This window comes from Mchenga conophoros, unplaced genomic scaffold, assembly GCF_057382185.1.
Source record: "Mchenga conophoros isolate Kocher_MC1m ecotype Shallow Benthic unplaced genomic scaffold, M_conophoros_male_GT1.1 unmapped_scaffold_6, whole genome shotgun sequence".
Classification (NCBI taxonomy): Eukaryota; Metazoa; Chordata; class Actinopteri; order Cichliformes; family Cichlidae; genus Mchenga; species Mchenga conophoros.
Window position 1 is genome coordinate 719300 of NW_028182333.1, and position 13882 is coordinate 733181.

Sequence of the window (13882 nt, forward strand, 5' to 3'; positions counted from 1 at the left end):
TTCATGTCGAGTCGCCCTGTCTCTCTGTTTCCTGTGTCTCCCCAGTCAGCCCCGCCTCCCTCGGGCACTCATGTGTGATACAGAGTAATAAACCTGACTACATTTGCTACACTCTCTTTATTACCTGTTACTTTAAAATTCATACACTAATTATGTCTGCCCATCTCTCTAATGTGAAGGTCAAAGGTCAACATCCCAGTGACATAAGAATAATCCCAAAGGGCAAAGGCAGCGGTTAATTTAGCACATTTAGCATTAAGGGTACAGCAAGGATATACTTTTACTTATTGTGGCAGGGGTGTGGTCTCTGGCCTGCTGCAGTGGAGGCTGGTGGCGGGACGTTGGACGGCACAGGTGAGGGTGATGGGAGCTCATGACTCTCCCCTTTATAGTGACGGGGGAGACTGGCGTGGGGGAAGCGTGTAGTGGAGGAAGCCGAGGAGAGAGCTGGTTTCTGGCTACAAAGACGGCGTCAAACCAGAAAAAGATTGCTCGTGGTCAAATAATGTGTCAATCACCTGTGAATCAAACTGTGTGTGGCTCAGTTCATGTCACAGTGTTGTTTAGTATATCTTCACTTGTCTCACTCTCCTTCTGTTCTGTCCATCAGGACGATCCTCAGCGCTTACACAGATCCTCCATCGATGTTTTGGATCCAATCAGTGATCAGTTCTACGAGGAGGCCTGGATGTTCACCAGCGCTCGCTACACCTCCATCTACCAGAAGGTGAGTGTACTCCTTTGTACTCAGATTAACATTTTATTTCTTAAAATACATTTTCATATATGAGCTTTCTATTATTTCATGGCCATTTAATCAATATTAAAATTACAAGCATATCAACAAAGGTGAAGCTGGTTTTTCCACTTGCTGTCACACAGTCATGGAGGAATACAATAAATACATAATCAGTCATAGATCCTGAACAATGACGTTAAAAGAAAGTCTGTGGCTCTAAAACTAAACAGTATAAAGACATGCTCCAAGCTGCTGTTTCTCTCCTCCTCCTCTAGGTTTTCCACTGTCGGCCATCCAGCGATGCTGGAGGGCTACCTGGCCAATGCTGGCCTACACAAAGAGGTCCCGGCTCGGAGGAGCTGAAGAAGATCCTTGCCTTCCTCGTCAGTTTCCTCTTCAGTTCCTATCCCAACAAAACCTTCTTGCACCTATTAGCTCCAAAGAGGCTATGGTGCCCGTGGAGGTCTGGACCTGAGGCCTGTGCTCATCACGTGGATAGAAAAAACTCTGACACCATTCTGGAGGTCTGATGGGACTCTGACCAAAACACAGATGAAATAAAACTTGTGGCTGGAGCTTTTAAAATTACTTTTTCACCTCATAGATTAATGCTCATGATTGCATGTTAGCAAGACAGCATCTCCCCAAGGTGAAACTCTCAGGAGACATTTACTCTTAAACTGTAATCTGGTTGAGACTACTTGAGGAGATCTTAGTAGCGAGTATGTGGATGTAGTCTCTTCACCAACAGCAGACAGACCCATGCCAAGAAAGCAGACATGTTCTCAAAGAAAGCCGAGAGCAGAGATTGGAAAAAGCTAAAAAGAAAAAGCTGCAGCTTCAGACGACTATCTGCCTGTAAGGCTGAAAAAGTCCAGTTACGCTCTATTTTGGAAAAGCTCCCAGTTTTGGTAACCTGGACTTTTATTTCCCCTCTTCTGCTACAGATGTTGACTGTGACCTCAGAGGCCAACTGGACCACACAGCTGCAGCAGGAGTGAGGGAGAGGAGTCTTCATCCAGCTTCAAAGAAAACATCCAGGTAAAGTGACGTGGATCAGCGGATAAAGCCGTCTCCACTTTCAAAGAGAGATCCTCTGAGAGAGAGACTCTCTGAGCCATTTTAGCCTCAAATTATAGGACTTTATAGTACAGCAACACTTTTAAAGGACAAAAATAACATAAACTGTGACTGTAATACAAACAAAGTATTGCATGTGTTTTTAAAGTGTTCCTCCGATGGGCAGGATATCACTATTAGACTGTCCCACCAGCCAACTTCAACAAGAGACCACAGCAGCATTCAGTGATCAGCACAGATGTTCCTCTAACACTCAGCATCTGATCCCTGTTGGTCTGTGTGCTTCTGCTTTTGCTCAGTTAGAAACCCTGCAGCAACCCGACCCAAAACTGTGTCTTCTTGTTGGCCTCAACGTTGAAGTGTCAAACGTCCAACATCTGGAAAGGAAACCACGCCAGTGTACTGTGATGTTTCACCAACATGTGGCAGACGCTGGTCCTGCCTTTCATGCTGACATCAGCAGAGAGCCCCGCCTACCTCAAAGCCTCCCCTGTCATGTATTGATCAGGATGATTATGAAGATGAGCGAGTGCAAATAAGACTGTAAAAGTCCACGAGCAGAATGTTTGGATGCTTTCTAATGATTCATGAATATCATGAGAGTGTTTGTGTGTTTTGTCTTTTCTTTGCTGACGTTTGTTACTAACAAAGACAATTTACGCTCTGTGTGTGTTTTCATCCTTACCAGCCGCACTCTAACTGCAATGAAGGAAACAAACTGTAGAAATCGTCGACTCAGTGACTTCATAAAATATTGAAGTGGTTCAGGTAGAGCCAGTTTTTAAATGACCATGAACACTGAGCGTATTGTATCTGTACAGCATGTTTTTCTATTAGACAGATTTGTAACAGAGGCCTTGCTCTCAGTAAGTTTGAAATCCTTTTCTGATTTATTTTGTAATCTCTGATCTTTGTGTATCCTGCTCAGTTTGCGTGCTGCCTGTAGGAGTTTCTGTCTTTGTATTTGAAGAGAATTCATTGAATATACTCAGCTGCTTCCCTTTGGTGCCTCACACATCACTGAAGTTTTTCAGTGTCCAGTTATTTGTTTTTAATAGCTGTTTGAATTCTCTGTATGTTTGACCCTGTAGACTGTTTAATGGACTGCTCGTCTTCCTGTTTGTAACCACTGCCTGTTTAGGACTAAAGATTTGGATTTTTGACTTTAACACAGCCTCTGCGTGTCGTCCCTTTGTGTCCTCGTCCTCTGTGAATGTGTCACAGATGTTTCCATGATAATAACACAGCTTTCCCACAGTGGCTTGCAGCAGCATTTATTCACAGCACATTTGAGAAAGGTTCAGATTAACTCGATGAGTTTATATTCAGAATGATTCTGACAGTGGGCCACTGTGAATTGTGATCTTTCATCAGGTCAATGTTTAAGTTTAGTATTTCAAAGCAGGAGCTATGAACAGTCATCATGTTGGCATTATTGATTGCAGTTATGTTGATTGCAGTTATTTACATCAGACTTCTTCTCTGAGATAAGAGCACCATTTGTGGGAAAGATGACAGTATTTCCAGGCTGGATGCTGTTTGCAGGGAGAACTGAATGAAAGTCTCCTGCACCTCAGCGCTGAGGTCCACACCTGTGAACACAGATGAGGTCAATCTGCTGCAGCACGTAGAGCTTTACTGATCAGCAGGTTCAAAGGATTCAGCAGAGCGTAGAGTCAGAGCTAAATGCCACATCACCATAGAGTTTGTTAACAACAGCTTTCTTTGCCCTTTGTCTCGATGGACTGAATCAGGGATACTCGTCATACTTCACCTCAACCACGTCACTGAGAGACCCCAGCCTGACACAGCAGCAGAGATGATGAAAGCAGAAACAGCAAACAGATGCTTCAGTTGTGTTTCTCTCTGTGTGTGCGCTCACGCCCACTTGTGTGTGTGAACTTTCCACGTACCTCAGCTTGTTTCTCCAACATGAGCCATCAGGGCTGAAAAACATCACTAACACATGAATTCTTTCTCTTTTTGTTATCACCTGTGATCATGTGTCTTATGTTTCTGTCATTCACCAGTTCTTGTATAGTTACGTGTAACTAGACTTCTGTGGGACGTAAATGATTGTTTTGTATGCAGATCTGTACAAAGGATGTAAACACTTGATTACAAAGGAGATCTCAGCTGTGTTGTTGTGGATGGACTTCAACGTATTTGTTAAAAAAGAGAATAAAGCAAAGTGTTTTAGCTGTTTGGGAGTTTTTGTTTGATTCCATTCAGTTTTATTTCTATGGAGTCAAATAATAAGAAAGGCTCTAGAACAGCCCTGAGTTTGTCCAGGTGACACTCCTCTGAAGAACAAAGACAAAGAGGAAGAAGGGGATTCGTTTTCAAGTCTTGTTTCTTTCAAAATAAAAGCTGAAATGTTTTGGAAGCATGATAATATTTCAGCCAGGATGCCGTCTCCAAGGAGACCTGCACCTCAGCGCTGAGCTCCACATCACGCCCTGTGAAAGCACAGATATAAATCTGCTGCAGTGAGAAGAACTTTACCCAACACAAGTGTAGAAGTAGACATTTGACTTTACCTACAACCTGTTAACAACAAAGCTTTCATTGCCTCTGTTGTTGATGTCATGTAGGACTAATCATACTTCACATCAGCCATGCACACGTCAGAGGATCTCCAGGCTTTCAGTAATAAAGCCAAGCAGATGATGTGAACATAGCAATAGTAAAACATGCATCATAATCAGCTGTATGTGTCGACTATGTGGCACCTCAGTCTTGTTGGCATGAAGAAAAGTTGTGTAACATGTAGCATAAGGGCTGCAAAGACATCATGTAGACAGCAGTCGTCTGTTAGTCGTAACGTATCTCCTGTTAAAGAGTTAAATGTGCGTTCTCCATCTCTGTCCTCTCACAGCTCGCCGTACACCAACTCCAGCTGTGGTAACCATGGCTGTGCCCATCAACACGCTGAAGCTGAGACGCCACCCGTCACTATGGCGACTCCAATAGGGTTACCTGTCAGCTGTGGACGCATGAAAGGAAAACAGCAGAAACACAGACATGTTTACTGGAACATTTCCTATTGACAGCTTTATGGAAAAGTGGGTTTAAAACACTTTTCTGTGATTTATTTTGTTTATTTATGGATTTATTGTGAAAGGAATTTCAAAGGTTTAATTTGACCTTTCCCCTGTTTTTCATACAGACTGGAGACGAATAGATGGTGCTTTCTTTGTTTGTCTAAAGATAATGAATAAAACTCTACACACATCTTAAACCACCCTCCTTTCTATATATTTTGTTATATAAATGGAAAGTATATAAGACACAAACTGAGCTTATATGATACTAAGGACCCTGAAGGTCAGTCCACCTTTATAATTCAGCACAGCCTGGAGTCTCTTAGTCAAGCTTGTTTGTGTTTTCTGTGAGGAAGTTTTCAGCAGCTGGGGCCTGTTCTTCGTACCTCGCTAAGTAAGTTAGCTGGATTAGATTGTTGACGATTTCGCGTGATCCTGGATCGTTCGGTTCCCCGAAGCTCATCCGGGACTTGCTGTCATAGCAACAGAGCCGTAAGCGTAAACCTGCTCGGGAGCAGGTTTACTTTATGTAAACAGGATTAGATCGCGGCCACGCAGGTATGTCCGCTTCATTTATACGAAAGCAACAGCGATATTCCACCACTGTTTCACCATAAATAAATAACATCAATGTAACTAAAGATAATGCAGCACTTGATCCTTTTATTGATGTCATACAGATACATACAGGTCATTTCCTAAAAAAGGGAAATGTACTATTAACATTCTATTACATGTATGTGATTATTACAGATGTAATTCATATTTCAGAGTAGTAATTGTAAATTACTTGGTGTAATCAAGATGAGAGACCACGGCTATAAAAGCGAAGGTGGATTTGGGAAGCCTGTCGCAGCCATGTCCTGTCCGTATACGCGACCAACCCATTGCGGAAGGTGCAAGATTGATAAGGAGAGTCCTCAGAATCCAGCGTATATTGCGGGACAGACAGGATCCTTTAGCTCAGCGCGACAGTGTGCTCATAGAGAGATATCGATTTTCCCGTGAGGGTATTATTCACTTAACCAACTTGTTGACGAGGGGGTGCAGGACCACCACCTGTCTTTTTTTCCTCTGCCCTTTTCTTGGTTGCTGTTATGAACAAACTAACAGAGTATTACAGGCCAGTATTACCTTGCCAAGAGACGAAAAGCAATCTAAGAGATAAATATTACCACTCTGTAGAATACTCCTGTATTTCACTTTTACTTGTTCCCATGTTCTAGTGGGTCCTGTTGTGGCTCTAATGTGAAAGGGGATATAATATAACATATTATAATATAATATAATGCCATATGATATTGGACAATATAGTGTCATATGATAGATCTACCCTACCGCCTACTGGTGTTGGCCAGAGGGGCCGATGGCGCGATATGGCAGCCTGGCTTCTGTCAGTCTGCCCCAGGGCAGCTGTGGCTACAACCGTAGCTGCCTCCACCAGTGTGTGAATGTGGGAGTGAATGAATAGTGGTATCGTAAAGCGCTTTGGGTGCCTTGGAAAGCGCTATATAAACCCACTCCATTATTATTATTATTATTAAATTACCTACGAGTTTGATTTGTCAGCAACTTCCTGCCAGCCCTCTCTCCTTGCTTTTGCAGCCTTTGCAGTGTTCTCTTGCGTTTTAATTAAACTCTGAAACTCCTGAAATCCCTCACTCATGAGTTCTTGCTCTGCTGCCGGAAAATACCGAACACGCCCCTTCGACATTTTCGCCGACCAATCAGCGGGTTGCCGATCAATGTTTCTACTATCGATGCGTAGCCCCTTTTACGACACCCAGTGATGTCACATTACTGCGTCCAGCTGTACTAATCGTCAACAGCAGGTGTGTTCGGGGAACCGGATTAGCGAGCTCACGGTTAGCGCGATGGTTTGGTCTTGGATGTGTCATTTGATCTTGGATGTAGTAAGCGACGTACGAAGAACAGGCCCCAGCTCTTTTCTTGGATGTTGGTTCCCTTTGTTTCCATACTCTGTTAAGATGTTTCAGTAATGTTGAGGTCTGGGGAGGCCAATCCATGGCTGACGTCCTGTGATGCTGCATTAGCAGTTTGTTCATAGTGAAAAATGAAGCCACTGCCAATCAGACATTTGCACAGTGGATCAACTTCTGATGGTACTGTCCTGAATTCCACACCTATAATATGTTTGCACATACTGATGAATATGTGCAGCTGATTTTCAGTCCAGTTCCTGTGTGACAGACGCCAGTCTTTCTGCCTGTGTCCTTCCTTAACAATAGAGCCATCCTTCCACTGAGACTGTTTCTGATGAGGCTTCACTGAGCAGTAGATGGATCCCTCAGCTCATCTAATCGTCCTATTTCTAACACATGACTGTCAGAAACTGTTAATCTGCTGCAGCTCTTTAACTCCTCCACTTCTTTTTTTTGTAATCTCTTAGTTTCCTCATCTTTTAAGGTGGCACTGCACACCAGATCCAAAGTCAACATGCTGTTATATAATGGAGTTGAACCTGTAATGGAGTTTGATTTAAACCAATCAGCAATTAAGTGAATGATGATGAGCAAAGATGGTGGAGGTGGTGGATGAAGACCCGGACAGCTGTGGTTGGCTCCTCGTATAGAGCAGAGTGAGGTTGTGTTTGCACATTATTATAAAACCATGTTCACCATATATTTTAGCTGCAGACAATAACATGATTTCTTTGCTGTGGTGATTTTATTCCACTTTGGTAAAATGGAAAACCATCATTTCTTGCTGTAATTCACACATTATTCCAAGAGCCTCAACACAAGCATTGTAGTCCGACCATATATAGACAAATCAATAGTTGTGTTTGTAACAGCTCATGAACATGAATCGTTCCACATTACTTTAAAATCATTGTAAACTAAACTGGAATAAATGAGTGTTTATATATAGTTTTGTCTCAGCTGTTCATACACAGTGTTTCAGTTCTTATCAGAGTCCCACCGTCTCACTGTGGTGAACCTTTAGCTCTGTTGTAAGCGTGTTGTTAGACCAGGTTTCCCTCATTTAAAAATAATCTCTCATTAGAAATGGACATGATGTCTAAGACATAGAAATGCTTATTATGGGTTCACTTGATGTCACTGAAAAGATGCACATGGGTAACATGCAGGCCATCCAGCTCCGAGGTTTATCTCCTCACCTCGAGTCTGCGACACTCTCTCCGTGTCCTCTCAGATAAGGGCGCGCACATTTCTGCACGATCTTCTAAATTACAAAGAGCGATTCACAAAACAGAAGCTCACAAAACACTCATCACAAACCAAAAATGGCTCCACTGAGCGTCAAACTGTCACCAGAATTTACTGATAATCTAAAGACTCACAGAACTCATTTTGTCTCATTGTGTCTTAGTTTGAGACATAAGTGCATGATCATAATACTGTGTAGTTAGATGAGACAGAGCTGATGCTTGCTCTTAATTATCCTCTTCATGTTTTCCGAGCCTCAGCAGTGGAAGCTGCCATGGATAGAAAGACTATGACTCATCTTAAATCTCAAATCTTTGTCTCCAAAGAGCTGCTGATGTGTCCGATATGATCCACAAGCTTAAACTAGGATTATAAGTGTGTGCAGTGATGTGTGTGAAACCTCTGAGGACTCACACGTGTGTGCTTCAGCCCACACACACATATGAAGCACTGCGACCTCACACAGAAGTGTTTTACACATCCAGCCTGAATCCTGATCATTTCTACAGTTTATTAAGTTCAGCTTCACCTGAACATCAGTGATGAAGCTGCTCTGACTCCATCACAGCTCACAGCTGTTGGAATGAGTCAAACAATGAAGAAGGTTCAGAAACAGCTGATGATTTTACAGAAACATGATGCAAACATGAAAATGGACACATGATTTTTTATTAACAGACACCGTTTATGTTTCACTGTGCATGACGTCATCAACACTGACACCAGGGGGCGCTCATCACCAGCCTGAGGAAGTGTGATAATGGGGGGAGACGCAGTGTTGTGTGTACTGCAGTCGGACAGAAGGAAAAACTTCCTCCTGAAAACATTTTCATCCTTCCCAAAAGTGTTTGAGTCAAATGTTACAAATATATAAATACAATAAAACACAGGGTCTTACATAAAATTAGTGATGCAGTTGTGCACTGAGCACCTTTCCAATGTTCCTTCCTCAGATGAGTCCAGCTGCTGAACACATTAACATCAGTATGTAAATGTAGCCGAGAACCAACCTGAGCACTGCTGGGAAAATACAAAGGCAACCATCAAAGTGCTGTATTATCTTATTTATTCTGAATGTTGACTTAGATCCACACCACGATTTATGAAACTATAGAACTAAAATAACAACAATCGTCTGCTTCTTTAAAATTTCTTTCATTACATCAAACCAGTGAAAACTGAAAAAAACAAAGAGCTGTTAGCATGTTCAGACCAACTTTGAGACAGAGACTGTAAAGTTCTGCACTTTAAATCCTGCCTGTGTTCCTGCAAATGATTCACACTGAAAGTTTCTTAGTTTAGTATTGAGTGAGCCACAAAGCAGCCTGATAGCTTAGTAGTACAAAACAGTAAAAGTAAATGAAATTGACAGTTTCAGTGTAGCTGGATCTATTATTGGGGGGTCATGGCCCCCGTAACCCCGCCTGGTCCTGAGGTCAAATCCACCATCTTTGTTTCAGAGCTTCATGTTCTCCCGTGTTTGTGTGCGTCCTCTCCGGTACTCCGGCTTCCTCCCACAGTCCAAACACATGCAGTTAGTGGGGTCAGGTTAGCTGTGAGTGGTTGTGTCTCTGTGTTATTCCACCTTAATCAATGACTTCCTGTTAGCATGAAGTGCTTCTGTAGGACTGATGTCATTTTCATGGTTGGATCATTTAAATGAAGCTGGACTCAGATGCAGTAAATAAGCTGATTGATCATTAATGAATAAAGCTGGTCAAACACATCACGTGGACACATGTGATTGTGTGTTGTAGTATTGATCCCAATGCTGGTATCAGTCCTGGATCAATAACACTGGATGGATGCGTTCAGCATGGAGCCCTGAGCTGTGTTACAGACAAACATGGAAACGTCTGTGTCATTCACAGTCTGTAACACTTCTAAACAACAGAGGCTGACCCAAGTGCCTCAGAGCCAGGCACGCTCACATCACAGCTCTCTAAATAAGCCAGTTTCAAAATAAGAGCTGAAAGCTGTGTTTGCTTGTGTTAGCTTATTATTGTGGAGACTAACATTCAGTGATCGTGTGTTCAGACTCATAATGATTACTCTCAGAAATCCTGATCTTTGTATTTACTGTGTGTTGGATCAATAACTGAGATTCATGGTATCACACAGCTGTGCTGCTGCTGATGTCAGCACATCTGGAACAATACGAGGTATCTGCTACCAGACTGAGCAGGACGTGAGACCTGTGGACTGTTTAAAGCTGTCCCTCCACAGCTCACTCAGACCTGATCCACACCTCAGTGATATTCTCTGACTTCCTCAGTAGAGACAGAAACCATTCAGATCTGGGACCATCAGCTGACTGATGATGTCACACAGACTGTGTTTTTCAGGAACAGTGATTCTGATGTGAGCCTGCTAGCTGACAGCAGACCTGATGAAAGCACATGTTCACATCTGTGAGGACAGACTGGACTCTTTGACTGCACCTTGGTTCTCCTCAGAGGTCTGTACAGGAGCATGTCCACCCCCACTGAAGATCTCAGTCACTGTGAAACATAGAAAGCTGCTTGTGTGGCCTCTGCCTCACATGTAGATACAGCTACAGGTTTCTCTGTCAGTCAGACTGAAACAGTGTCCTGATGCTGCATCATTCAGCTCTGTGCCCCAGTCAGCATCACTGGGAGCTACCAGTGTTTCTGCCCTTTTCCTGTAACACTACACTCAGCACAGGCTCAGCTGGTATCCAGTGTTGGACTTTGGCTTCAGCTGCTGTGATAGATCCTCTAACATAGATCAGCTCTGCTACATGTTGTTAGATAAGTGCAGCTGCTGTCATGTCCTGATGTTTCTCTGGCTCAGCAGCTTCTCCATCAGAGGTTCACATGGAGCTGATCCAGTATCTCCAGTAACTGTGTTCTGTGCCTCACTGGTTCATCCTTCTGTCTGTGTGACGTCAGTCAGATGTTGAAGTTAAACTCTGTAATCTTCACTGTGTCACAGAGTTCAGTGAGTCCCGTTATTCACAGTATCAATCAGATCATCAGAGAACAGCTGATCAGCAATCAGTGGTGCCAACAGCGCCTCCTGTGGTGAGAGGATGCAATAATGCAATGTAGCATTTTTCCACTGAACACTTGCAGTCATGGAAACTGTCTGTTGGATCTGTGTGACGTTGCTTTCTTGGTTAGAGTTCCTCACAAATGTCCAGATGATTCTTCTAATGAGGCGTCGACCATGTTTGCAGCTCTTTGGAAGAAAACGTCGCCCTTTGCCATCCTTACTTTTCTTTGACTTCTTCAAATGCAGCTGAACTCCAGCTGGTATTTTCTTGGACTTTGCAGCTGTTTCTGGTCATCAGTTCATTCCTGCAAACCTCTGAAGCTGAACAACAATGATGCTGCATTGCTGGCTGATCCCAAAAGGTTGATTCTGTTCATCTGGACCTTTTCAGAAACGTTTGCTCACTGATCAGGTGACTTCTTCAGTCTCAGCTGACTGCAGCTTTACAAGCTTACAAACAGCACATTTGCACAATGACTGAAAGCAGCAGCACCTGATATATATGATACTAATATAATACATATACATATATAATCCATACTAATGATGAAGGAACTGAGCTCACAGTCCATTGTTCATTCAGTGAACTACTCAGTTTATTTTGGGCCTCAGAAATGCTCACTCTGTTTGTACATCACTGTCAGCAATAGACTCATTCTGCTGTGTGGACAGGAACACATGTGACATCACTTCCTGTTTGTTTGTGACTGAAGAGGAAGAAGTTTACAAGGAATCATTTAGAAGAGTTTCAAACATCAACTGATTGAATCCATGAATCTGAAAACGTGTTTGTGAGTGAAAGAGACAGACATGTACAGACTGAACTATCTGTTCAACAGTCAGAGTGTTTCTGTAACAGGAGACACTCTTTACACTCCACTCAGCACAGGGACACTGAGGAACCACGAGACCAGAACCTAAACCCAGGATAAAGAGTTTGAGTGAATGTGGTGTTGAAGGTGTGGAGGTGGATCAGAGTGTCAGAGGAGACTCTGTAGAAGGACAGAGTGCCAGCAGGACAGTCCACATACACTGCTGCTCTGTTAGAGACAGAGGAGGAGGAGGAGGAGATGAATGTGTCTCTGTAATTGTGCCTGACAGACTGAGGACCATCATCAGAGCAGATCAGACTCCAGGACTGATCATTGTATCCAAACACACAGTCATCACTGCCTCCTTTCCTTCTGATGCTTCTGTAACTCACTGATATATAAACGCTTCCTCTCCACTCGACCTCCCAGTAACAGCGACCAGTCAGACCATTTCTACACAGCAGGTGATAAACATCAAATCTGTCTGGATGATCAGGATATGACTGAACCTCCTCCACACAATGTGCCTCAATGTTATTGATATTATCATTATCATTAATATATAATAATAAAACCTTTATAATAAAACCACTAAAAACCTTTATTCTAGCGCAACTTGTAAACGAACTTGACTTTCAAAATAAAAGCACAAAGCACCAAAACGTTGACTACAAAAAACAAACAGTAATGTACAGCTTAAACAATTTACAATCATGACATAGATCTTGACAAGATAAAGAAATAATCCAAATTATATACAATGTCATCATGCCAACAGTTACAACATCGATGGAGGATCTGTGTAAGCGCTGAGGATCGTCCTGATGGACAGAACAGAAGGAGAGTGAGACAAGTGAAGATATACTAAACAACACTGTGACATGAACTGAGCCACACACAGTTTGATTCACAGGTGATTGACACATTATTTGACCACAAGTGTCTGTGAAGGTTCTCAGTCATCCAGGTCATCGTAGTCAAAGGAGCCTCTTTGCTGACTTTAAACTTTAAAGTCAGCAAAGAGGCACAGAAAAGAAGACCAGACACCAGCGAGGGAGGATAAGAAAGACAGACGCAACAACATTGTCATCCCCTATGTAGCCGGTGTATCAGAAAAACTCAGGAGAGTTTTCTCCAAGCATGACATCCCGGAGTATTTCAGACCCAGCAACACACTCAGACAAAAACTGGTTCACCCAAAAGACAAAACGCCAAAACACAGACTTAACAATGTGGTGTATTCTGTACAGTGCAGCGAGGAATGCCCAGACCTCTACATTGGAGAGACAAAACAGCCACTTCACAAGCGCATGGCACAATACAGAAGAGCCACCTCCACAGGCCAAGACTCAGCAGACCATCTGCATCTTAAGGATAAAGGTCACTCTTTCGAGGATGCCAATGTTCACATTTTGGACAGAGAGGACAGATGGTTTGAAAGAGGAGTGAAAGAAGCCATCTATGTCCACTGTGAGCGACCATCTTTGAACAGAGGCGGGGTTTACGACACCAACTCTCTGCCATCTATAATCCAGTTTTGAGATCCTTCCCAGACGCCTTAACGCCCACTCACATCCTGGGCCATCTGACCTCAGGAAATCACATGATAAGGTGGGGCCAGGTTTCACAATGAACTCACCCGAAACTCTGGCTGATTGGGACCCACACCCAGTTTCACACCTTGGCTCAGGTGATTAGAGGAGGGGGGTCCTTTTGTCCATCTGTGGGGGGTCACTCCCACTAGGTTTATATCTGGGACTCTCCACCATTTGACCTTAGAACTGAAGAAGCTTCTCGGATGAGAGGTGAAACGTCTTCAAGTAACTTAAAGAAGTCCAGACGCTTTTCTTTGCAAGCTCCTTTGACATTTGACCACGAGCAATCTTTTCTGGTTTGACGCTGTCTTTGTAGCCAGAAACCAGCTCTCTCCTCGGCTTCCTCCACTACACGCTTCCCCCACGCCAGTCTCCCCCGTCACTATAAAGGGGAGAGTCATGAGCT

General features: G+C 43.2%; 1 protein-coding gene across 1 annotated transcript; it reads left to right on the forward strand.

Annotated features, from left to right (window-relative positions):
* The first annotated feature begins 499 nt into the window (after positions 1-499).
* On the forward strand, positions 500-2537 carry LOC146546179 (phospholipase D1-like). The gene is made up of 4 exons (XM_085266656.1): positions 500-727; positions 1015-1263; positions 1687-1780; positions 2123-2537. The coding sequence occupies exons 1-3, from the start codon at positions 506-508 to the stop codon at positions 1738-1740; spliced, it is 525 nt and encodes a 174-aa protein (XP_085122782.1). The 5' UTR covers positions 500-505; the 3' UTR covers positions 1741-1780; positions 2123-2537.
* Positions 2538-13882: the final 11345 nt, after the last annotated feature.